Source organism: Ambystoma mexicanum, chromosome 3q (genome assembly GCF_040938575.1).
Source record: "Ambystoma mexicanum isolate Mex_15411 chromosome 3q, UKY_AmexF1_1, whole genome shotgun sequence".
NCBI lineage: Eukaryota > Metazoa > Chordata > Amphibia > Caudata > Ambystomatidae > Ambystoma > Ambystoma mexicanum.
The window spans coordinates 1055441130-1055467984 of record NC_090926.1 but is presented as its reverse complement, the minus strand read 5'-3'; the positions used below and the strand labels follow the sequence as shown (position 1 = coordinate 1055467984).

The window sequence follows — 26855 nt, the reverse complement described above, 5'->3', positions numbered from 1 at the left end:
TTTAAAAACAAAAAAAAAAAGTTTTATTTCATTTAGCAGAACCAGCAGTTCCCAACACCAGGTAAATACCACAATTTACTCTGCAAGATTTGCTATCAGTGCATCCCTCCCACTAGCAGAGTGGGTACCTCGTACATTTCATGCACGCGACGCAAACAGCCAAGCCCATTGAATGGACAGCATACCCTTTACAAAAGGCAGAATAGAAACACCACGAGGCGGCCAGCGCCCCCTCATTAGGAGGGATTCTGCACCTCACTAGACTTGCCTCCAGAGAATATATATATATATATATATATATACATATACACACACAATGCTGATACTGTGAGGTCCACAGCATGAAGCTGACGAGGACCACGCATACAGGTAAGTATATACATACACAAACTGTACGGTTGCTGCAGTGCCAGCATACTACTCTTCATGGCACCAATGAGACCTATATTCCAGGGCAGGCAGCATTGTGCCAGTGAGGTGGTTGGTGCAATGTTAAACTACATCCTGGTCTAAACAAGATTAAATATAGTCTAAGAAGCTCAGTTAAGTGCCATCATCATAAATAAACTAATACACGATTTAAAAAAACAGCTATATCGCTGTTGAGAGAGTAAGAAAACAAAACAGAACAAACACGGGGCAGCGTGCGAGAACCAACTAGCACACATGGTAATTTCACTGCCAAAGAACCTGCTCCCCAAAGGGCGCATGCCCCCACGCCCATGCAAGAAATTAGATTACTGCCTTTTTCCCCGATTCTGGTACTTTAAGCCCAAGACTCCAGGCAACAGTCTGCAAAGGGAGTGCATTAGAAGCAGTCAAACGGGCAACTTGATAACAAAACTGCCACAGCGCACAGACTCTTACATAGATTTGGCATTTTGCCGAAAAGGAGACAAATTGTAGCCGATACTCTTCCTCTGTAAAAGGGCAGTGCAGAGCAAGCAATCAGACGTGGTGATCTGTGGGAGCTACGAAGCCTGCAGCTGCCCAAACAGCTTGCGTGGGGTGCTGGGTGCATGCAGTTTCCCCTTCTGAAAACCGTGCACCAACTCCGGGACACCCAAAGTGAAGTTCTCCTTGCTGTCATGATTGGTTTTAAGGTAACAGCGCCTGCACACAGCTTGGTACTTCTCAGAACCGCCCATTACCTCCACCTGTTGAGAAGGCAGGAGTTAGTCATTAGAGTTAAAATAAACTTCCATTTATTTTCAAACCTTATAGGATTACAAGAAGTGAAACATTTCATAATACATGCATGAAGTGGGTGTGGAGGTTGGTAGAGAAATCAGTGGGGTTCAGACTGGGGAAAAACACGAGTATGACGTGAACAACGGGAGTTATCAAGGCAATCTCATCTGCTTGCTCTGCATCTGCCTTTGTTCAACAATATCTGGTCACAATTTGCAATGTGCGCCAAAGACCTGAACACCCCCCCCCCCCAAATGCAGAGGCTGTACAGTACACCATTCTGCATGGAAGTCAGCTGTAGCTTTATCCACAAACTAAACCGGGTTCACTGTACTGCCATGGACAGAGGCCCACAGCTCCACGCGGCACGGTGTGGGTTCATTCGTTACCTCTTTCTCAGCACCCAATCTCTTTGTGTAAGCCGCCTCACGGTAACACTCCATACAAACAGCATTGAGCTTCACCACACTCTCTGCCAAGGGTACAAGGCTCAGGATATTGCCAAACGCCTGTGGGCGGAAAAATAAATGAAATCATTGAGCCCCTGAACAGAGCAGCAAGCACAAATGATATACATAAACACATTGATTTTTGGGAAGACAGCAACGCAGGCTCGAATTCCTGTCCAGCGCCTAGAGACTGGACTCCGCCATTCAGCTCGTTACACCAGTTAATTAATTATTTTAGTACCTTTCTCTGAAAAGTGCCGTCCAGCGCTGCCACAATCACAGTTTTTCCCATGTTGGCCATCCCTTCACAGAACTCCACAACATCGGAAAACTAGAACGTCGAAAACAAAACAAGTTAGCACATGGAAATCGTGATTGACCTCCTCCTAGCCAACCAGAGTGCATAACGCAATTAATAACTGCCGTTATTGGCTTTATATTGCTTTCATTCTGACTTAGACAGGGAACGAACAGAAAGCATGCGTTTGCCTTAAAACAGAAATTCAATTTACTAGCAACATTTCTTTCAGTACAACAATCCACCACAACTAACACCTGAGTTTTTTTTAAAGAACACCTGCTCACTCTACATTGTACCCAATGCAAGCTGTTAGCATATAAAGACAACATAGGTATGAATATTCAAAAATAAAACATGTAATTTAATGTTGTGTGCTTCGCTCATTGTTAAGCTAACATGTTAATCGCAACTTCAAAAATGTAATTGTGGGTTACACCATGTGCGAATCTCCTTAAGGAATTGTTGGGATAATGACCTTGCCGGCCATAAATTGGTGGCTGGTCATTATCTCGGAACAACGACTCACCCCCTAATAAAACACATAGTTACTAATCTCCTAATCTCCTCAGAGTGCTGTGAATAACTACTGGTATCGACTGCATTCTGATTTTAAAAACAGACACGGAAACAATGCAATTTGCAGGAAAGCTTAACAAGATCTCTCTGGGAGGAGCTTTTTTTTATCCAACATCCTATTTAACACATCAACCTGAAAGGTAACACACGGCAATGCATACTTCACTTTACACATGCTCATGTTAAACCCCCTCCAGTATGAAGACATATTGTAAAATAAAACATGGAATTTAACTCAGGTTGTCAATTTACTTGACTCACTATTAAACTAAAGCGTTTTGCTTGACCAGCAAAACATGTATTGCTACTAGTACCACGAGCAGGAATTCCTCCCCCCGACCCCCACCAATCGCGGCTCGCAGCGTGAACACGGCAACTCCCCCCCCCCCCCCAATAAGCACTGCAGATCGTATCACATACGCACGCCCGCTATCCAGATAACGGGCCACTTAACATCACTAGCACCTGGAAACCAAAAAGAAAATACACAAAAGTCACTCACAAACTGGCCCTCGTCGATACCAATGACTGCACAGCTCACAGCCTGCTGATACACGTCGAGAAGCCGGCTTGCTGCCACCGCCTCCATCGTGTTCCTGAACAGGAAATAACGAGTCATATTAATGCAAGATAGATAACAAATGCACATGTATAGCCAGAGGTGGCGGCACTTTTCGTGGGTAACTCACCGGTCGTGAGAGGCCACGCCATTGGTGCTGTAACGCACGTCTTTGTAGTACTTCACCAGCAAGCACTTGTACTGCGCAATCTGAAAACGGCGCACCCGCCGCATCAACTCTGTGCTACGAAAGAAATGCAAAGACGCCAGCGTTAGAGGACGTTGCAGGCCGCAAACAGCAGCAACTTGGCTTTAGCAGCAGGCTAGAAGGTAAAAGAGTGGATTCTAAGAAGGTGACCAAAAAAACACCACATCTTAGGTTTGGTCAAGCTCACTCCACCAAGAGCACCTTGCAACTCGTTGGGAGCAGGCGCAGGCTTACCATTGCTTTACTAGCCATAGAAAATATGTGTAGAAACCAATGCCAATAGCTCTGAAGTTTGCTGCCATTCTTTGTATTGCCTTTATAGGCAGCAGGGTGCAAGCAGCGGAGTGCAAAGTTTCAAACTGAGGATGAAATAAGGGGTGCCGTTGTGCAATAGAATGGCAAGGGGAATAAAGCAAGGGAGGAAGCCAAGAGGAAATATGACAGAAAGTGAGAGGGGAATAAGGTGGGGTTTAAAAAAAATAATAATAAATAAAAAAAATGCGTGGGTGTAAAGAGAGTGGAGGTAGAGTGGGTGGTATCGAAGATTTGGCCCAAAATGCCCTGCTTTCATTAAAAACGTTTATTGCAATTATTTAATCATTAACATTGTCAAGAAGCCCAGATTGAAGATTTCAGCGCTGCCCTGTCCACAAGGCAAGTCTTTTGCAGGTGATGACAGAGAAACTATAAAATGGAGGAGGCACCCTGATAACTCATGCAGGGTCCTCCTCCTCCTCCCTCCCCCCTGGGTAAAGGGGAGGGTGCCAGCCGAAGCGCTCAAAAGCCTGCAAAGGGAAAACAAAAGAAAGGAAAAGAAGAAATTCCCCTTATAACAGTGGGCGTCCTGATGCAGGAAGTATCCAGCCCCTGCAGCAGGATGCCCGACCACAGAAGGAGGAATTTTCGTTTTCCACCCACAAGAGGAACAGAGGTTGGACGAGGCCTGGTCGTTGACATTGCAGGACGGCAAGGCAGTGTTTGGGCGACCAATCACAAGAGAACAACTCCGAACGAGCCATGAGAAAGCGGAAGGGTCTTCGCTCTTCTCAGACCAGCGCCTCTTGGGAGCCTAAGCAGCAGGGACGTCTGCTGGCAACCATAAAGGCTCAGCTTCCCCGAAGAACCGGCGCTCCCCCCACCCAGGAACACCTGCAAGGGCAGGCAGGGCTCAGGCACAAAGGGTTGGGAGAGTTGTGGAAAAAAAAGGGGGAAGCAGGTTGTTGGACACAGAGCAGTCGCTGCACCTTCAGAACTATTTTCACTAATGTGTGCAGTGTTTTTTTTTTTTTGATGATGTTGTGAAAATAAATCTGCGGTCCTATTATGCCAAAAAAAGACAAGTCTCATTCTGCATCTTAGTACAGGGAAAGGAACGAAAGAATGAGCAAGTATGTTTATTGGTATAAAATGGACAGATGCATGGGTTATGGCGATTACGTTTATCTCAGCCACTCCTGCAGACTACCAAGTTACAATGGTGTACGACAGTACCATTTACAGGAGCACCGGGTTTCAAATCATTGTGCCGTTTGCCATGCCGCAGACCACCATGGCACATGCAAAAAGAAAGCCTGATGTATACATTTTACAGTGCAGCATGCGCGTAAATGCCATGCTATTAAAACGGCACAAACCACAGCTGCCTATCCCCAGTTGACTACGTTGCCAAACAGGGACAGTAGACTGCCCGCTTGGAATGTACTTACTACTTTTTAATAGGTAGACCGTCCTAAACATGTGACCCTCAGTAAAATACGTAAATTATACGTATACAAGGCCCCACAAGGCTGCAACCTTGCAGATCCTCACCCGGGAAACCCAGGGTTTACCGCTAGCGCAGTTCTTCCTCACATGCTTGAACCACCAAGGTCTGGCGGATGGGGCATCCTCCCTCCCCTTACCAACAACCCAAATAGATTGTCAGGTTATGGACCGAAAGTCCATAGAGGTTATGAAATGAAATATTTTATTTACATCACGCTCGTACACAAGTGTTTCAGAGCGCGACCAGGCAAAAAGGGAGGGGAACAAGGGAGAGAAAAAAACAGAAATCTTACTAGGCCCAGTGACATTTAAGAAAGCGCAAGTGCATGGGAAAGGAAAACGGGGGAAGTGCGAAGCAGAGGAGAGAAAAACTACTATTAAATAGAATAAATGCAAGTGGCAGGTGAAAGTTAGTCAGAAAGGTATATCTGATAAGTGCAGATGAAACGTGGGAGGGGGGCTGTATGGGTACAGATACAGAACCCTAGTGCAGATGGTGGCCTGGAGGCAGTGCAGGAGGGTGGCAAGGTGAGCATATACCTGGGCCCGAAAGAACAGAGGGTGGCCAGGTGCACAATGCCATGAGAAGAAACAGATCAACAGGGGAGAAGGGGGGGCAAAGGCAGAGGCAAAGAGGAAGGTCTTGAGAAGTTTCCGGAACCGAAGATGTTTTTCCTCAAGTTTCAAGGTTGCCGTTTCAATACTCACCCCCCCCACATCCTTCTCTCCTAGTTGTCGCTGGACACTGCAAGCCCTTGCCTCTCTGCGCGCACCCCCACCCCCCTTTCAGCTCACTAGATACACTGCTCCTTTTTTGGCTAAACTCCCATCCCCAAAGACGGGGAGGGGACGGGCGGGTTGTGCACTGACACCTTGAGTGGAGCGCACAGCAGCCCTCCAGATATCAAGGCCCAGATTCATGAATATACAAATCCAGCCAGCTGAAACCCATCGGGGGGTGGGGAGGGGGTGTGTACTGGGTTAAGTGTAGGGGATGGGTTTCCCCTCCTTCTCCTGGATAGGCTTCCCCAGCATATCATTTTTAGATAGCCATTTTTTGATTTTATTATACAGTATGCTGTTTCAAGTCTCTGGTACTTTCCCCTTCCCTTTGAGAACTCCTCAGCATTGACATTTTTGAATCTCTCCGACTAGGAGTTTCTGAAATAGGTCTAAAAATCTTGGGACCCCAATGGTTATTGTTTTTTTAACTCTTTTTATTGAATTTTCAACAGAGTAAACATACAGATCAAAACCACCGTAGTTACCAGCGTAGTGGCACATTTCCAGGCAAGATCCCTGCCAGTATACAGCCCTGGGATTCACCACCCACCATGCAATGTCCAGGCTGATGGAATTGATCAGCCCCAACACCCACCCCGTCCTCCTAGATCAACTCTACAGTGTCCATGATAGTTGGTGTATCCGGGGCAGTTAACTGTCCTGCATACAGGCACCCCCCAACCCCAATGTAGGGATAGGCTGTGTTGCCCTCCCCTCCAAAACAACACATCATTGTACTCACGGGGGCGGGCCAGGTCACAAACTCCTATGTCACGCAAGGGTGCAATTCTGCTGTTTCAAGGAAGCCTGACCCACTAGTAGCCTGAGTGGGTCTAGCCCGAGGGCCCCTTGTATTACAGTTCTTCAAAAGCGATTCCCGGTTAAAAAGGGTGGGCAAGTGACTTTCCACGCCAGGACAAGGGATTTCCAGGCTGTGAAGAGCACTGTATCTATGAAACCCTGGGTTGTGGGAGCCTCGTGCCAGTCCTCATGTTGGGCACCAAATAGCATCTGACCAGGTGTCAAGGAAATGTCTGTCCCCCTTATACTTTTGATCCAGCGATATATTGACTGCCAAAAGCCCTTGATGCAAGGGAAGGACCATGTGCCCCAGCCCTCCACATTCACGCCAGCAGTGGGGAGATTGTAAGCCTGAACAATTTGCTTGTGTTGTATTAGAGCTGTTGGGACTATTTTATATTGGATGTCTCTATTTTTAATGCAGTACAAGACTGCTGGTATGGCTTCGAAGAACTTGCATATATCTCCTACGTCGAGTTCAGGGCCTAGGTCACGGACCAAAGAGACGCCAGGGTGTGGTTGCGACCAACATTTGGCATGCCTGGAGCCTCAGGAATGTGTTCAGATTCCTATCCATTTCTGCTTACCTAGATTCCGTTTTTTTTATTTGGAGATAATATTGGAGCCAGTGTCCCTCTCCCAAACCCAGAACCCGTCTGGTCTCAGTGAAGGTAAGGGGTACCGCGTTGTTGAATAAATTCATAACTGACCTGTGGCCAGATTGTATCTTGTACTTGGAGCAGTTTCTGACCCATTCCGAGTGACAGAAAAGCTGTAATGCTGATACAGGTTGGCAGCACTTGGGTTTGTGCCCCTTGTAGAGATCTCATGTTATGCCCCTGGACGAGGGTGGGTCCAATTGTGGGCTGCCGCCCAATAGCATTGGGGAGCCATGAAAGTGGAATCGCCAGAATTTCTTGAGGCGTCACTGGTTCCAACAGTGACAGTACGGCAGATATCCAACTGGGCTGGTCCCCAGGGTCCAGCCAGCGTTTGGCCCAGCCCACTTGCGTCGCCATACAGTATGTTTCCATACCAGGAAAGCCAGTCCGCCGTCTGACTTCCCAGCCTGCATGACTCTTGCCCCGGCAAATACATTTAGAGATGTGGGAGTCAAGCTCTTGGAACATTAAATTCGTTGGAGTAAAAGGCAGTAGCATCGCTAGGTACAACAGTTTTTGGAGTGAATTCATTTTTAAAGGTATTAATCCTGCCTGAGAGTGAGCGGCAGCGTGGCCCATCTGAGGAGGTCCTGCTGGATCTCATCTACTATCAGGGCAGTGGGGAGGGGGCACAGGGGAGGGGGCAGTAGTTCAGCTCCATTATGTCCTGCCAATTGGGGAAAACGAAAAGTTGGAGCTTAAAGGGTGCTACACCGCCTGGACCCCAGGGGATGTCAGGTCTTAAGGGCATGAATTCTGATTTTGCCCAGTTAATTACATCCTGCCATGGGGCCAAGGTCCTGTAACAGACATTGCAGCCTCGGGAGGGACACCTTGTAGTTGCTAACAAATAGATCTGTCTTCGTAAAGGGATACTCTATGCTCTTCAGTGGATAGCGTGGTGCCAGTCCACTCAGGGTCAGTACAGAGCTTGGCCGCCAGGAGCTCAATGCTGAGCGCATATATAAGAGGCAGCAGCAGGCATCCTTGACGTGTGCCTGAACCAGAAAGAATGAGGGGGGGGGGGGGGGGGAATGTGGGGGCCGTGTGACACCATTGGTGGTCACAGTTACAGTGGGGTTTTTGTATAGGGGACGTACCATATCGGTAAAGGGGCGCCCAAATTTATGCAACACTTGGAACATAAAGTCCCATTGGACCTTGTCAACTGCCTTTTCTGCAGCGAGTGTCCGCATCCATTCTTCTGGGCCGATCCTGCTGGCAATGACATGTATACACTGCCTTTAGAATAGGCAAGAGTCGTCCCTCCACCGGCTTATAAAAAGGGCAATGGGGATAATATCGGGACCTGCTGCTTTTACAGGGGTCTAATTGCTTGGGCCACTTCCTCCGTGACTGGGGTGGCAAGCAGGTTGGCCTGATTTGGGGGGGGGTCAACTTGGGAAGGGCGACCGTGGCCCGGAAGTCAGTTACATGCTGTAGGTCCATTGGTATTGTTTGGGCATAGTGTGCCCTAGAATTGCGCAAACCTTCTATTGATAGCCACCTCGCCCACTAACTCTCCCATTTAGACCGTGAACTATCCCCCCCCAATCACTAAGTGTGCCTGCGGCCAACTAGAGAAACTATGGTCACGTGTTTCAGCTCAAGCCTTAGTTTCCCCCGTTTTGCCAGTGTCTGGGGGAGTCGCACATGCGTTTGTGTAGCTTATCTGCGCTCAGCATGGCAGCTCTCAACTTCTCCTCTTGTGCTGCCCAGTTCTTTTGTTGGTGAGACCACCTAGAGCTACATTGCCTCCGTAGGTATGCCTTATATGCATCCCAGCAAGACGTTACATTATACTAGCCTGTCAGGTTAGCTTGCCAGAATATGTGTCCACGAAAGTCAGGGTTGCCCAACACCCTTAGGTTCAAGCGCCAATGCTGCATCACAAGGGGGGAGCTTGGCAGATCGATGCGTGGTACCTTGGGTGCATGATCGGAGAGGGTGGTGCCCATGATGTCACATGAGGTGAAGCGTGTGGAGGGCAGGAGCCAATAATCTAGGCTGGAATAGCTATTACATCTAGCAAAGAAGGTGTAGTCGCTTTGGTGTAACTCTCCAGGCATCTTTGAGCTCGCCCATGAGGGAAAGGAGGGCAGCAGGTTTCTTTGGGGGTGTCTGTAATGTGGTGGGAGAATGTTGATGGTCTACCTCTAGAACCAACGTTATGTTGAGATTCTCTCCCCTCACCAAAAGCAGCGCCCCCATATATTGAGAAGGCGGCTGGTGAATCCTTCGTGGGCGCGTACACATTGATGATGGTAATACATTGTTGGCTAATTCTCCCCTGTATCAAGGCATATCTGCCCCCACCATCAGTCGTCAGTCGCCACCTGCATCACCTGAAACGGGATCCGCTTGTGAATTTAAATGGACACACCCCTCTTCCCTTGGCACTGCAACGGCCCACCTTAGTTTTTCCATCTCCACAGCATTTAAATGGGTTTCCTGCAGGACAATGATTTCACCCATCACATCTCACATAAGGTTAAGCACCCTCTTCCTTGTGATCGGGTGCCGAGCCCTTGTACATTGAGAGGAGAAATGAGTGTGGGGGGGGGGGTGCCCATAGTTTATATCATTGCCTTGACATCTGACCCTTCGGGTCCCAGCCAACATACCACCCTGTTCCTCTTGCATACCACCGTCCCCTAGAGCAGGTGGGCGTAGTCCAGGTTATCAACCAAAAGCAATGTAAACCTTTTTACGAACAGTGAAGCCATCAGGGGGCACGGCTTCAGTGCCTTCAGCGACCTCCCATCCAAGATGCTCGAATTCAGGTCTATTCAAAACGGGGACCCAGATATGCCTAAGTGATCATCAGCCAGCGGAGGATACAAAAGGTTCTGTGGGTTAGCGCATGTCCTGGCGTTGCTGCTATGTCGTAGGAAGATTTCCCCTAACCCCTGTAGACTGGAAAAGTTTGCTGGAGCAAAGACGTCCTTTCCAACTCGTGAGCAGGGATTAGAAATGTATTAAGTTAGAAGCAGAGTGTACCGTCGAGTTGCCATCACCCAGGTGCTCCTGTGCTGTGCCGCCCCTCCTGCGCCCATGAGGGGCCTTCAGACGTTGTAGTCTCACCAAAGACGAGCATGTTGTCTTTGGGTTCCAAGCCTACTCACTCACACTCAAGTAATACGAAGCATTCGAGCATTTACTTTTCACGTGAGGCACTATCACGGTGTAACTTCGACTGGATTCGTTTTTGGGTTGACACAGAGTCTCCTGTTCTTCACCACAGTCCCGGTGAAGACATTTAATGTCTAACGAACGATTGCAGCATTGACATTCCTTCGCCCAGATACGTGCTACATACTGCAGAGTCAGTACATATGAGCCTGTGACCTGGATCGTTTACCAAGGAATTAGAACCCTCATAACCAGGGTAAGATCCTGGAAAAGGTTTAAGTTGCTGTACCACATGTCACACTACCGTTATACTCTAGACTATGGCGCCTATTTATCAACCACTCAACATCGTTAACTGATCCGACATTTCCCCTAGAGCTGGAACAGTTTACTCATCAGACTCTGGTAAAACTCATGAGGACGATGAGCCACGCGGATTAATGACTCACCACTGCTGGATATGGAGAGTTGATGACCTACCATTGGAAGAGACACTGATTTCCCCACCAAGATGCAAGTTCCACATGCATTTAAGATCCAACAGGACCCCCTCCACCAGTTTGCCACTACGGCGAGAGTTAGACAATGAGAGAGGTGGGACTGGCAACTGAGTGTACTGTCATAAGTACAACTTAGAGACGAGGCCTACATTGCGGATATAGCCAACAGTAGTGTAGGCCAGTAATTATATATAACATTTCGATAGGAACAGCCATTAAGTTACGTATGCACCTTCTCACCGACGACCTGCCACTATGAATGGGCCTCTCTTGTTTACATTTACCCTATGGGATACGTGACTGGGTAGGTAGAGCAGACTGAATGCTGGTCACCGATGACCAAGTCGTTTTTCTTTCTTCATCCTCTTGCCCATCTCGGTTCCACACTGAGAAGGATACTAACTTATCCAGAAGCTAGATCTGTGCATGCCATCCAGATTGTTTTCTGTAGCATAAATCTGCACCTAAACTAGCAGATATGAACTGAGACATTGGAGCCAGGACCACCTTCTGAAACCTAAGACAAATTATTAACTATCTGTTCTGTTAGCTACAACATCTCTGTAACCGGATTTATTAAGGCTCCGGTATGTGAGTACACTTACACTACACATTACCAAGATTCAAAATTGATATTCTTTTCTGTATAATCGCTCTCTTACAGGGGAAGCTTTCCTAAGTCCTCTTGCTAGAATTCCATGAAATCAGACATTGGAATATCTGTGAAATCAACACAAAGACTTGTCTTCTGATGAATTTCTTCATATGGTCACATGAATCACTGTCACTATGCAATGGTTCCCACTTTTTTTTTCTGCACCTGGTGTGAATTTCCATGGAGTAAACCCTTGTTAGGAAAGAAACATGTTGGACTCGTTTTAACCATTGTTGAAATTTATTTTGTGTGAATGAATAATATTTCATGAATGTGTGCGAGTGGTACGAATGCGTGGGATAATAAATAACAACTGATGCTGTATGATTATATTGTATAGGCTATTGAACCATCTAGAGCTTTTTTTTCCTTTTAGGATTCAGTTGTGGAATTATGCAACTGTGGTCCAATAAAGTGATATTCTATCCAATGTGTACGTTTAATCTTTTTTTTAAAATCAAATTTCCCTTCGCCTTTGATTGATTTCATAATTGTTTGTGCATCAAATCTATATAATGCTTTTGTGTTTAAATATTAAAATACGCAAACTTTTTTTTAGACCCTTTAACTTTGTTACGGTTTATCTTTGATGGAATTCCTGCGAGCTTAGGTTAAAGGTTGGCTTTCTCGTGCTCTGCTAGGACAGTGGTTAACTTTGGAGTCACAAACCCTTTTCGTTGTTTGACAAGGGTTTCGCCCTTTATGGAAGGGTTTGCTTGTGACTCATCTTCTTCCCTCAACCTCCCTGTGTTCTATTGTTGGGGAATTCGGAAGCGCCAAGCCCCCTTCGGGTCCTCGAACACGTGCCAATGCCTATCAAGTTGTATGCACCAGGTTGCCGGAAACTTTAGAAAGTGATGATCTGTTCCCTTCCAGGCCTCTAATATGGGATTGAACCCATTTCTACATCTAGAGACCTCTATGGCGTAGTCATTGAAGATCTTCATCTCCGTTGCCTGGGTGCCCACCACTCGAGACATGGCCATCATATGCTGGAAGTTCCATAGGCGCATGGTGATGGGTGATCGCCCGGCACTGGTTTGGGAATCGGCACGCACGCTTGTTCATCATGCTCCTTGGGTCAGGTAGCAGCAGCTTGTCCTAGAGGAGATATGTGAAGGAATCTAGGTCCAAACCTTCTCTATTTTCAGACAAGCCCACCAAGCGCAGGTTGTTGCGACGGAATCTCATTTTCTCGGTCCTCGACTTTCTCCAAGGCATTGTACCAACATTATCAGCCAGTCAATGTCCGCTGCAACGGATGTGCTATTGTATTCCAGCGAGCGGACACACTGCTTGTTATCCTTGTGCATGGAGTCTTGTTTGCACATCACAGATGCCGCTTGAGGTCCTGTACTGTTTGATTAGTGTCTTGGGTCATTTGGCCGATAGATTTCAGTCATTTCCTTCAGGATCGCCTGGAGCTGACTATATCTGCACCTCCATTGTAGATCTCTGCAGTGGTGCGGCTGCTTTCTCCCCCTCAGGGATCAGCTGCTCTGCAGGGACAGGCATACATTGTAGCATATCTTCCAAGGGCAATAGGAAGTGGGCGGTTGGAGCAGCCCCAGGGTCCAAAGCCTGCAGCTCAAGGGAGGGCAGGTTTCGCCGACTAGGACAATGACATGCAGCTTGCGTGACCTGTGCACTTGGCCATACTAGAAATCGACTGCGCTATCACCAGATCACTGCGGGCATCCCAACCCCCCCACCCCCCCAGGCACTGTAGGATATAGCATGCAGATCAAGCATTAAGTATGGCCGTCTCCTTTGCAGGGTTGTCACTAAACAGGGTGCCCCTGGGGGCCGTTAGCACCAAACAGCAGGTGTGCACAGTTCTAAGGAGGTGTATGAGCAGTTTGCCCGGCTCCCTTGCCTCTCTCTCCAACCAACCCTCCCTTCGGTAGCTGTCTCCTCCTTAGTTGATTCCCCTATTGCTGGACAAGGGCTGCAGTGTACCAGTAGGGGCTGTCACAGCGAGTACTCCCCTCCCCCTCAACCACAAGCTGGGCAGGAAGCAGCAGCATCGGGATGTCAATCCATGGGTCGCGCTGTGTACAGTGTCTGCCCAGCCCAGACACACTTAAGGTGCGCTGTTGTTAAGATGGATTTCTGAACTCTGATCTGGAGGGGCCGAGGTTCAGTAGGCCTGCCTAGTTTCTTGGAACAGGCTAACCTCTGGACAAGCCAGACCAATCAGGTAAGCGATGGCGGCAGTCAAGACTAAGTCTCAAGAGGGGTGAGGGTGACTGAAAGACCTCAATGAGCACACACAGCAAGGACACTTACAAATTACTCCAGACAGGTGTTGTATTAAAAATATAGACACATTTATTACAAGGCCTTTGTAACATTGACCATAGCAAAGAATCACAATAATACTAAAGTAAACCAACACATCACCATCAATACAATATATATATACACAAGACCGAGGGATCTAAGGAGTTCGGAGCACATAATATGTAGACCACCTAGATGGGGAGGAAAACAGGCAGTGCAAGTAATCATTAGTCCCAGTTCGACGTCAGAAATACTCCTAACAAGGAGGAAGTCCGAGCCCTACGAAGAGAGAAGCCTTATGCTCAAAAGTACCTGCACGCGCGTGTGCCAATGGACAAAATAGGGTCTCCGGCAGTTCAGGAAGGTGACTGGAGTGATGAAGAACAAGTCCCCACTACTCAAGCAAGGCCTCCACTTGGGGGTAGAGGCAGGGTGAGAGTGCGGGATAGAGTCGCTATTTCACAACAGCGGTAGAAAAGAAACGGACTCCTGCGCAAGGGTCCATCGGTTGGGGTATGGGCTACTCACTGGTCCCCGACGCAGGCAGACCCAGACTTCCCCAGTTCAGTTCACGTTGCTGGCAGGTTCAGATGCGATAATCAGGACGTCTCAACACAGTGTAGATTCCGTGTAGCAGAATGCAGGGTCAAGGGTGTCCCAAATACAGCGAACGTGCACAGGTTGTTACCACAGCAGGGCAACACTCCAACCGCGTTTACTCTGGTCCGGGCGCTCTCGTCTCACTTCAGACCTGGGAATGCGAAGTGTACGAAATTCGGTGGGAGGGGTCCGTGAACGCAGAGCAAGCAGTAGACCAAGTTTCGAGGGCTTCCCCCGAAAACAGCGGCGGTGACAGAGCAAAATGTCCTGCGTAAACTGGTCGGCCAACTGGTTGGCTCAGGGACACTTCCGAAGAGGCTTACTTGCAGGGTTTGATGAAGGTGCTGGGAATAGTTGATCCCACTATTCCAATGGGTCGAAGCGCCTTCGCAGACCTTCTAGGAAGATTAGCAGATGCAGAGGGGTCTCGCAGGACGGCAGCTGCTCAGGGTGCCAAGCCTTCAGCGGGTCACCAGCGGTTCCTCGACTCAGCTTCTTGTTGCAGGATACTTGGCTCCTTATCCCTTGTTCGGTGTGAACTCAGGAGATCGATATGGTAGTGGTGTTTCCAGCCTCCTCTTATCCAAAGTTGCCTTTGCGCCAAAACGGAGAGGATCCAATGGGAGATCTGCTCACAAACACTCATACCATACGTGAACCTATCACGGACCACAGGGGTCCCAGGCATTCAGGACACTCCAGACTCTCTGGCACCCAGGATGTGTATTGGGACCAGACATCCCAGCCCACATCCTGGAGGCACACACAAGGCCTGCAGAAGCCCACGAAAGCGTTGGGTTTCGCGGAAAGTGCATGACCAGATAAGGACGGACCCGGGTGGGCTCGACCTGGGGAAGGTGAAGGGGGAAGACGGTCAGAGGACAGGACAAAGAACCTCGTGGCATGGCCATTTTGGAGAAACGATAGCTGCCACCAGTCCTGTCCGTGACACACTTGCACAGTTCATAATAAGTCCAGCGAGAGTTTCTAGGGCCTTTGGAATAACTAGAGACCCAAGAGTGCAGTAAATTAGGTTGCAGTGCACTCTTGTTTCATGTTGCACAAAAGCTGCAACATGAGGAAAGGGCTAAGGGAAACGAAGTCTCCCAGTACTGACTGTTTTAAGGACATGTCAGTTTCCCCATAAGAATTGAGCGAAAGCCTAGAGGAGTGCAGTGGAAGGCTCCACTTCTCTGGCAAAGTTTAGAACAGGATATAAAACAGCAGCAAAAAGTTTGGGGGTTGACAGGGAAAATTACATACAATTATGAAATCTTTCCTAACAGCTGTGCCTTACCGCCTGTGGCTGCATGCAGGCCTCCCCACATGGGTGGGCTCGCCAGCTGTGTGCTGTGGCTCCCAGGGTGCTGGGCCCGTACCCTGGAGGCAGAGTAGACCCCGAGCGTACAGGAGGAGAAGAGTCATTCTCTAATTGTAAAGAAGTTGGTTATTCTTTAGAACTTTTTGCTGTAAAGGAACTCTGGGGAAGGGTGTCATTTTCTTTTAGACATGTTATTCAATGCAGACTTGTACATTACTTTTTATTGTTTTATGTGGTATGAAAGGTTCATTTGCTGACCTTGAACATTTGTGCACTTGGAACATTACCCTTAGCACCTTAGAGTTACTTTTTCGAGTTTGAGGGCTATGAAAGGCTTGCACAAAGGACATTTTTGGTTTGGACATCTAGACACGGGACATACCCTTAGTTTTGGTTGCGGTAAGGCATTACCTCTTAATTTATGGATAGTGAGGCATTGTCTAACCCCTTCATTATTTAATAAAAGTCTATAACTAAAACCATGAGTCCTCTGCATCTCATTCCTGGCCCTTTACAGCCTACAGAAGTAGGAGGATAGCCAGTGTACCACAAGCTTTTCTAAACGGTATGCCCACCATCTAACTCACAGGTACAATCCAAAGTTCACTATGGACCAGAATGTGGCAAAGAGGGGAGGTGGATGGGGCAATTCAAAAGTGAATATTGGGAGAATATATTGACTTTTACCTCAAGTACCCCAAATATTTCCCTGAAGTTGGAGCTGTGCCAATTAGGGCTAGGTCTTTTTGATAAGATTGTGGTCCATCCCAGACCTAAAGGAATGTAAGGATGCACGCCCCTAGAAGGGTATTCTGTAAATCTGTGGTGGTGGTTCTCATATAAAGATTATTTTTGTCAAGATTAACCAGAGTTAATCCTGTTCTGATTTAACCATCAACCCTGGACTTAGTTCAAGTTGGACCCCGAGTGTATTTTGGTGGTCTTACCGCATAAAGAAAAACCAATAAAATCAGTGGCAGGTTTTGATGTAGATGATCACGTGGTTGGGAAAAAAATGGGCAGATAACACTCTTCTGCATCAGTGAACCCTCCAGCAAGGTCTTCAAAATACTGGAACAAGACCCATCAATAAAATACAACACATGTAGAGGTCATAGTTAAGGCACCCTCCTAGAGAAGACATGGGTGTGTTCGCACAGGATTCGGAAGCTTAAGCACAGGGTGTGGTTATTGGGTGTAGAGGAAATGGAGGGGGGGTGAGACAGATGGCTGAACCTGCACACACCCCTTCAGACCCCGGTGATGATCTTTACCAAAACAGCCTTCGAAACAGGGATTGAGTACAAGCTATATAAAGAGGATACCCATCCCCGTACCAGAGAAAGGGAGAAATCCGGACAATCACAACCCTGAAAAGATTAAACATATTTGTTGACTCCTTCTTGAAGCTATAGCCTCTCCTATGTCCTAGCCACGGGAATTGATCTTGAGCACTTCCATGCCTTGATTTTTCCAGCACACTATTACTTCCTGCACTTTGCCACGCTTCGGCCCTTTTCCCATTCAGGACCCCTTCTTTTGGCCTGAAATCTGATTCAGTAGTGTTCAACAAGATCCTGACACCCTTGGCAGGGATTCCCAGACACCTCTACCCGCCTTCACTGCGAGACCTTCCACTGTCCAGGACAAGGAAAAAGTCTGTGCCATAGGGAAGGAATTTGGATGGCACATCAACAAGACAAAGTCCTCTACTGCCCAGTCAGGGTGGAGCTGATCGGGGAAGTCTTCTACACCTTAGAAGAAAGTGCCTCCCCGGAAAAGCAGGTCAGTAAATCTCCAATCCTGAATGACGAGCTCCATTTCACCTCCCTCCATCGGTGCATGGAAAACCACTAGAGGGATTGGGACTTCACGGGGGAGCATGCGGTGTCTGCTCCAGAGACTGCAAGTTCTAAAGTGGAGTCCTGAACACCGTTTGTATATAGGATTCATTAAATGTACCCTCACTGGGGTTTGTACCAGCCACGAGGTGTCTCCTGTATACCCCCAAACCCCTCTCAGACCGTAAGGGCTGTGACAAGGAACACCAAGGGGGGAATGAAGATTTGTAAAGTCAATTGAGCAAGTAGCAGAACCAATGCTGGGCGATGTATATAGAGGCAAGGCAAAACAGGTGCCATGTACCCTTAACAGTGCGATGTATGGAGCTGGAAACAATTCATGATAACATTACCTTACATTCACGGTTCTGCAAAGAAAATTACCGTGCATGAAGGCATAGAGGCCAATGTTCGACCTTGAGTGTGCAAAGCAGTAGAGGGAATGCTAGGAGCAGTAATCAAACTCAAGAGAACTAAAATGGAGCTAAGCCTGTTGGTAGATTTATCAGTGTGATTGAGGGGGTTGATCGGCCAGTAGAGCGAATTCACATTGTGGGGAAGGAGCATGGGACATGGGGGACAGAGCGAATTCACATTATAGGGAAGGAGCATGGGACATGGGAGACAGGATGTAGCCAAGAATGCAACATGGAATTAAGAGCAGAGCAGTACAAACGATGCACTAAAGGCTAAGAGGCCTAGCGCACAATTTTCCAATATTGCTTTACCAATGCGTATGTGTTATGAACACAATACTGCCTTAATTTCCAAGTTAAAACTTGACGTAACATAATTGTTGCGCTTTTAAACAGTGACTAGAGAGAAAGACAGCACTACAGAGAATGCTCACCTTTTTCCAGAAAACATAGGTCCAAATATAACCTGCAATAGAAATAATCTTTTAGTGTGGACAGGCACAGTGGACAATATAACAACTCTGTCGCAAGTATCCCACCCCTCCCCGGCCCCCCACTGCAACACAGCTTCCACCAACCCACTCCAGAGAGCTACACAGTCCCCCGCTAAACTAGCAACCAAGCCCCGTTATCCACGTCCACCACTGGCCTGACACTATACTGAACAGAATCGGTCCAGGCAGAGCTGCAATAATGTACCTTGGCAGCTGGTTTATACAAGGTCACCCAACATTCGAAGGCCTTTCCTTTGGTTTTTTCAAATCATGATTTTAACCCTTTGCTACATGGTTCTCAAAAATCAACAGTTATGACATTGGGGTCAACATGGAATTGGTAAACAAAGCCTGGTTGCCCCAAAAAGAATCAGTGGCCATTTTCCATAAATGACTGAACCATGGTGAGAATTGTTCCAGGTTTATGAAAAAAGAAGGAAGCAAACAAAAGCAGCTCCACTTCAATTCTCAAAGTATGGAACTGTTTTGGGAAAGTGTCTGACACATTTTGTTTAGGATTCAGCTGCCAACATGGGACACTTAATTTACTATGTTTTGCTGTAGTGTAAAAAAAACCTCGGTGCACTAGGAATCGTTCCCTAGCCTAATCTAGTGAAAATGTCTGGCCCAGTGAAACGATACTGGTCAAATGAAAGAGCACCTGAAATGAATAGTAACCACTCAGGGTTGGAAACACTACATTGCAAGCAGGCGGCTCCAAAGCGCAGCGGGGCACGAGTGGACACAAAGTGAGTGGGAGTAAGAGCTTGTAGTCCACACACAAGTGACCTTCAGGGAACATCCTAGGACAAAGTGCAAATGGAAATTATCTGGCCGAATCCAGTAAAATGCCAACAAATCCATAAAAAACATTTGTAACAAATCAACGTTGGTGAAGATTTGGCATGGGTTTCTTGATCTACGGAACAAGGAATCACACTATATAATGGCTCCTACATTATGGAATCTGCTCCCACTATGAGACTTATTGAGGAGCATCCCCCTTTTCGCATAGCACTTAAAACCCATGTGTTCTAAAGTTATCAGTGCGTGAATTGTTATGTAGGGCTGCGCTTTCTTTTGCAATGCTAAGCACCTAGACGCGTTAGTGTGCGCTTTATACATTTTAAATAAATATAAAATCCACTGAACACAGATCCACTATATAGAGAATCCACACTGCGCTAGGCAGACATGGGGGGTGAGAATAGGTGGGGGCGAGAATGTAGCGAGATATACAGAACCAGAATGAGGTGCCAAGATAAGGCGATGATAGTGCCAGGTTAGGGTAAGTGGACAAGGCCCTGGAATATATACGAAACCACTAGTCACTGCATACAGCATTCACTGTAGGCCAGAAGGGATGACACGAAGGCACGCCCCTGCATGCTCACACCAGAAGAAAATACAGCCCGCTAGGGAAAAAGGCCCAAGACAGGATAACATGTATTTTTTACAAATTAGAAAAGCATCAGCAAAAAACTCTGATGCCGCCGAACGTTCTGACCCCCGTAGGCACATGCAGCACAAAGACACAGATGACGTGATTTTATATGCACCAATTATACAATCCTAATTGGAAGGGCTCTATGCATGTAGGGCCTGCACCATAGGGGATGCCAGGCCATTGGCCTAACTGTCCACATGGGCGCTGATGGGCTCGTCATCCAAGGTGAAGTTGGCTTAACAATAAGCTACTGTGCACCTGGCATGGACAGGGATGAGCTCGGCGGGAGGGTCGAGGTCACACTAACCCACATGCTCCACTCATTTCCCAGCCAGATAAACAACTCCACCTTCGCTTTGGGCTATAATTTGTTGCCACCCTGCACCGCTGCACAAAATCACGTGACCCATTTGCGAAGGCGCAATACCCTAGTCTTCTGATCGATCGAGGGACGTAAAGGTTTTATGGTCAGTGTGGCCCTGTGACATGCAGGGGCCTCAGGATGAAAGCAAAGCTGTATTTGCTGTGTGGGGATCGTTGGAGCAGCCTTGCTATCTTTCCTGTGGGGTGGTGCTGCCAAGAGGCGAGCTGCTTCCGTCATATGACCTTGCTGGAGCGCAGTCTTCCCTGTGCACGAAGGCCTGTAGAAGAGGTCCAGTTCAGGAGTCCTGAAACTTCTGGCAATTCGAGGCAAATCCTCGGAAATAGCTCCCAGGAGGCAGACATATGTCTTGCTCAGACTGCCAATATATAAGGTGTGAGGGCCCTCTTTTTTTATATTGGGGGGGGGGGGGCTATGTCATGAGGGTATACAACAATGTATAGAACAAAGGGACATAGGCTACCCCGCCTGTCTGGCACTGGCCGGTAGTGTTCATAGCACAATATAACTGATCATAGCATTTGATCCGCACACGAATTAGAGAGCACCAAATTTACATTGGCACATTTAACAAATGTTATTATCTAGTGTGGCATAAAAGAGGCCTACTGAGGCCGTTATACATACATTATCATTTTCAACCCCGTCTTTTATGGTAGTTCTATAAATTGCCCAGACTGCCTCCAGATTATCCTTGCCTTATGTGAACAGCCCTGGACTCTAGAAGATTTTGCACCGCCCAATCCTCCAATTCGAGGGCAAGCTGCTGCAGGGGTCTGGAACTAGGACCCCAGTGTTTGTTCACATATGCCAGAGCCGTAGTATTGTTAGTCTGCAAAATGACTGCCTTCCCCTGAAGAAGGGGGCGGGGGGGGGACTTCAAAGAAGCCAGGGAGCCCTCTTCAGTTGGACGAATGGCGAGCTTCTTGGATCGTCCATCTTTCTTGGTGCTTCCGACCTTCTTCAAACAAACCTTGCTGTCATCGGTAGTAACATTGGTTGGCAATGGCCTCTTCAGCAGAAACCCTCTTAACAGGGGGAACAAATTAAAGTTGATAGGTTCTAGCAAGCCACAGAAAAGTCACTCTCCACCTCAAGGCTATACATACACACGACACACCATTTCTTACTCTCCTAGAGGCAAAAATGGCAAGTACACATTTTGCACCGTGCCTCAGAAGATTGTGGTGCTCTATAAACACCCAAGAAAGACAATCATCAGAAATCCTCCCCGTTAAAGTGTGACTGAAAGTGCACATTTTTAGTCTCGGTATAGGGTCACCACGGCTAAGGATCGGGAACAGCTTGTGCACATTGTCCCTTCCGATTTTCGTGAACCTATCTATTTCGCTCTTTTCTATGTAAATTCTTTGACTTTATTTTATTTGCTCTGGTACTGATTAGGCCAGTGTAGTGTTCCTCCTACGAGAGAGTGCAGGCTCACTATAATTCAACGCTAAAATATGCTTCTCAACTCCTAGCATTCGGTAGTGGGGGGAAAACGATAGGGAAGTTAGTTTAGAGGGCGAGACTGTAAATCTTGCTTTTTGCAGTCTGGGTGTGTGCCCTGGTGCTCCTCGCGCCTTTGACCTGACTCACCACCCGCAGTCATTTTACGCCTCGGAAGCTCGCAAGTCTGGCAAAGTATTGGTTAACTTCTTGGCATTGTGCCATACCGCCTGGGTTCGGATAGCGACAGTTGAAACAATATACTGCAACCTAGTACAAAGTAAGGAAGTACGATATTCAGAACCACACCAGTCACTGGCTCTGATTCACTGATCCAAGCTTGACACAGTTGGAACAATACACAGGGCCAGGCTAGGCTGCTTTGAAACAGAACTGGGACGAGATGTGCAATATCCAGAACAAGGATAGGATAACAGAATATGCAGAACCTGGGGTAATAATATTCATATCCAAACTGTCAGCTCGCTAGCTCAATGCCCCAGATAACCTGTACCCGACTATAGTATAGAGAACCAGGTTAAGATAGGGCGTATAGCGCAGACAGGCATGGGTGAAGAACCAATAATGTAGAAGGAAAACCGGGCTGAGAAGAATATCAAGAACCAGGCTAGGAAACGACACCTAAAGATACAGAATGAGAAGCCACGCTATACAAAGACGACCGACCAGCCAGTGCCGTGATTCACCGGACCCAACCCATTAAACTGCATCCACGTGTAGAACAAGTACTACATTTGGCTATGTAGAAATAGATACGGGATAGAAAAGGCCACCAAAATATACAGGGGTAGAGGCACGAGATACAGAACCAGGCTAACGAGCGCCAAAAATTCACAAAGCCCAAACTACATACGTTTTGCCCAACCTTGCGGAGCTTGTACAAGGTTAAGGCGTCTAGATCCAGTGCGGGCCTATGAAAGATTAAGAGACTACGATCAGGCACCTAAACATAATGGAAGAGGAGACACGATATCCATAAAGCACGAGAGCTGCCTGTGCTGTAATTTACCCAACCACAGCTGCACCAACAGCCACTCCAGAGCTCAAGCAGAGGGTACACGCGGGAGGACGGGGTCCAGCCACTTTGTTCAGAGGGTGGACTCCGCCACCACCATGCTGAAATGAGAAACATCGAGTATCCTCTTTGAATTTATGAAATAAAGCCGACCCCCTCCCCAAGATCGAATCGCAGTCGGCACGTTTGTAGGCTGGACACTTCACCACTGCACTATATCACTTGATGAAAAATAAACAGCTAAAGGAGAAATGTTTAATTTTGGTACTGGAATTTCTAGGGAAAACATTTGTATTGGTTCTTGGAGTTTAAAACATGCACACATTTTAACGTGTTTAATAAAAGTATTAGAAGAAAATATCCTCTCTTGGTTTTGTGTGTGGGTGTTGATTTTACGAAAGGCAAATTCCAATCGTCCTGTGCAATTTGGGTGGTTATGCAAAGCCAATTTAATTAAAAAGTGCAGATTTCAACTTAATATGCTAACTCCTGGAGACGCCACATCCCCTTGCGTTTGTTGATGACCCCGCCACCCTGCCCCCCCCCACCCCCCCCCCCCCCGCCGCCACACAATTTAGGACTTGGCATCTTCTGTACACTATAGTCACAAAACGCCGGGGACCTCCTCCAGGTTTCCAAATGTACTCAATTTAAAGGGGACAGTTATGGGCACCAAGATTTACCTAAGTTGTGCCAGGCATCTCCGACACAATAGCGAATCTAAACACCAGAGCCCATCCCACCTCCTCCCGCACTTAAGAATTGCAACAAAGGATACGGCAACCACATTCTCACAATTAAACGTGGAGAGTTTTAAATTATGATTTCGAACCATCCCCAACACTACTGAAATAGGCTCCAGAGTGGCTGGGATGCTGGATTGCAGCCCTTAGTACCTGGATCTGGCCACGGTTTTTGCTGGGAGAGCTGGGGGTCACTTCGGCAACATTCAGGCAGTTCATCTTGGCTACACTTCTTCTCGGTGCGCGCGCTGACCTCTGGTTGCGGGCTTGTTCCTATTAGTCCTATGATTGACAGGCGTAATCGATTGGCGCGCTCAGCTTTGCGGGCTTCTGTAAACACCGTTCCTTGTCTACAATACTGACTGTTTAAAATTCCCGCGCAGCACTGTCATATACCATAGAACTAGCCAATCACGGGAGGGTTCGGAGTGCTCGTCATAGCACAGTGGCCAATCGCCGTTCTTTGAGCTAGACGGGCGCCAGACCTTACCAATGATATAATAAAATAAGATACGCTTTGCTGGCCCCGTACTGTACTATTATTACACACGTTTTGTGGAGGTCTGCTGTTCTGTACCCTTTTCACATACTTCAGAGGAAACATTAACTTACAGAATACATGTATGTGTAGTTTAGACAGAGCCCATCAATTCTGTAAGCTCGGAAGAGCTGCTAAAGAAGGACTGAGTGTAACCCAGCAGGTCTATGATAGAGGAAGACACCACGAGCCGCCATGTTGGAACGGGACAAACGAACCGTAGGTGTGGTGTGTGGCGAGGGGAAGAGAGCAGGCAGTCAATGACTGCCAATCCTTCGTTAAACACTTCCATCACGGAGGCCGTAATCAGATACCCTGAAATTAGAAAGGGATCATTTGGGATACAATTGTTTTTTTTAATAAACAATGCTGGGCATTGGCGGCAAAATGGTAACAGGAAGGCTGGGAACTGCGCATGTCCTCAGTTACTGTAATTCCCGCCGACACAAAACAAAATAAGTATGTGTAGTTTTCAGGTCACATCCACCGACCCTAAATCAGAAATAAACGCGCTCAGGGTTTCCACGTATAGCCCAAACGAGTGCCTTCCAGTCGCTCGGCATTGTTCCGTGCGGGTTAAAGATTTATTACGCAGCGCTTAAAATGGAGAGAAAAAATGAGCATGTATTTACCGGGAAAAAAAGAAGTGCAAGTATTTAGCCTAGGCTTTAAGTGCATAGGGACTCCCCCCAGGTAAGGTAAACTTACTAGGGAAGCGCTCTTGTCCAAGCGCAGGACCGGAATGTGTGCCTGTGTTGCTCCGCATTGTCTTGCTTCCACAACAAACTCGTTGCCCCTGAGCTATCCTTCCTTCTTTCACCATTGAAATACGAATGAGTCCCTGCTGCATGTTATGTCCTGGCCTGGGGGCACCCAGGCCAGCCAGACCAAGTGCTGGGGCACCCAGCAGACCATGCGCTGCTGGCACACAGCTGGGATACATGCAGGGGTCACCCTGCATGTGTCGGGAGTACCCGACATAACGTCAAGGCTGGGGGCACCCAGCAGATGACGCCGGCTCTCCACAAGTAGAGTTTCCCAGCAGGGGCTCTACAGACATGGCTGATGGGCAGCCATGTGTGACAGCGTTGCCCGGCATGGGCACTGTCGCGTTGGGGGGCCTGGCAGGGCAGGCCCTCAGCCAACTACGCAGCACCAGCATGGTGCTGCAGAATAACGACACACCACACCATGGTTCAGTTACTCTGAAGACCAAAGAGTGGGAAACAGCTCATTACTTTTATTGCTTAGGTCACATGGGCACTGACAGCCAGAGCCCTGAGAAATACCAAGCTCCAGGAGGGGTGATGCATTACACTTCAGTAGCCTACAAAGGTTGTTATTCACCAAACAACTTTGCTTATCATTGGTCTCTTAACTGACCACGTGAACAAGATAACCAATCAGTCCAGTCCCTAACCATGACCACACTGAACATCCTCCTTTACTTCCTCTTTCTTTGCTGCTCGGCAGCGAGTTAAGTACGCATTCATGAATTCTTATATGTTAAAGATTTGAATGGTAGTTTGTTTAAGGAGTTTTGCGCGTGCACGCAGCATCAGGGTTTGACGGAGCATATCCGCATTAGCGGGGCAGGAGACATGACTGCAACAATACTGTGAGCCCCACAGAGGGCAGCACGGTCGCAGAAGAAGGAGCGCAGCAGGACCGTGTAGTTCTAGCGCTTCCTTCGTTTCAGCGACCATAATAAAGAAGTTGGTAGGAGCAATCTCTCCTGCTGACATACATGGAGCGAAGGAACGCTCACTGTATAAAGATCATGCTGATCTTAGAAAACACGATCGCAACCACTGAAAAACAGCACCACTGCAGGCCGCAGAGAGCCATCGCAGCTCTCATCTCTTGGCGGGCACAGTCCCAGGTGCAACCTGATATTATCTAAAATTATAAACAAGCCAGGTTGACTTGAAACAAGTCATTACACGGCCTGCGGTAGTGGCCGTGAAGTTATAGTTAAGTTGACCAACTCATAGGAAGAGCACTTTTTGGGTGGCTTATCGTTTCGCTCCCCTTGGACGAATCCTTACCAAACTTTCAGAAAAAATGTATATGGCCTGTTCTGAATTTTTTGGGTAAGTTTGTTGAGGTTTCGTCAAGGAGGGGGCCCACATTTTTTTCTCCATAAATGCAATGGAAATGTTTTTTGCTCACACCTACAGCCTAAACCGCTGGATGTATTTTCACCAAATATGCGGCAGGAGCGTCGGCTTGGTTTCGAAAGCATGCTTTTGTAAATTTGGTGTAAATCCATCCAGTAGTTTCTTTTAAAACAGGCTAAATGCAGGTACAAAAAAATAGTGAGATGTGGGTTCAGTCTGCGGACCCACGTCCCGGTTTGGTCCGTGAACGGGCATCCGATTGGCTTAGAGGGCGACGTGATGCCCGCGAACATCGGACGAACCGACTGATTGGATGATGAAAAGTGTGAAGTGCGTCCAATTTTTTGAAACGCCCACCATGCTGGATTCACGGACAGCCGCCGGTGTCTGCGAACATCGCGTTAAAAACATATTAAAAAACACAACATTGCACTTGTCAAACTTATCAAACAATCTCTGGGGAAGGAGGGGTGATGAGGATGGGATGGGATCTGGCTGTAAGAAGCCAAAAAACTGGCATTTTTCACCCAAGTCCGGAAACAGTCCGGATGTTCGGAGGCAGTACTGTGATGTTCGCAAACACTTCAGATGTTCGGCGGCATCT

General features: G+C 47.6%; 1 protein-coding gene across 1 annotated transcript; it reads right to left on the bottom strand.

The window, feature by feature from the left end:
- Positions 1 to 23968, bottom strand: TK1 (thymidine kinase 1). The gene is made up of 7 exons (XM_069655250.1): positions 23747 to 23968; positions 18477 to 18508; positions 3207 to 3320; positions 3020 to 3113; positions 1882 to 1971; positions 1581 to 1700; positions 1 to 1157 (listed from the first exon to the last, which is right to left on the bottom strand). Exons 1-7 carry the CDS (start codon positions 23810 to 23812, stop codon positions 972 to 974), a joined length of 702 nt encoding a protein of 233 aa, XP_069511351.1. The 5' UTR covers positions 23813 to 23968; the 3' UTR covers positions 1 to 971.
- Between the last annotated feature and the right edge of the window lie 2887 nt (positions 23969 to 26855).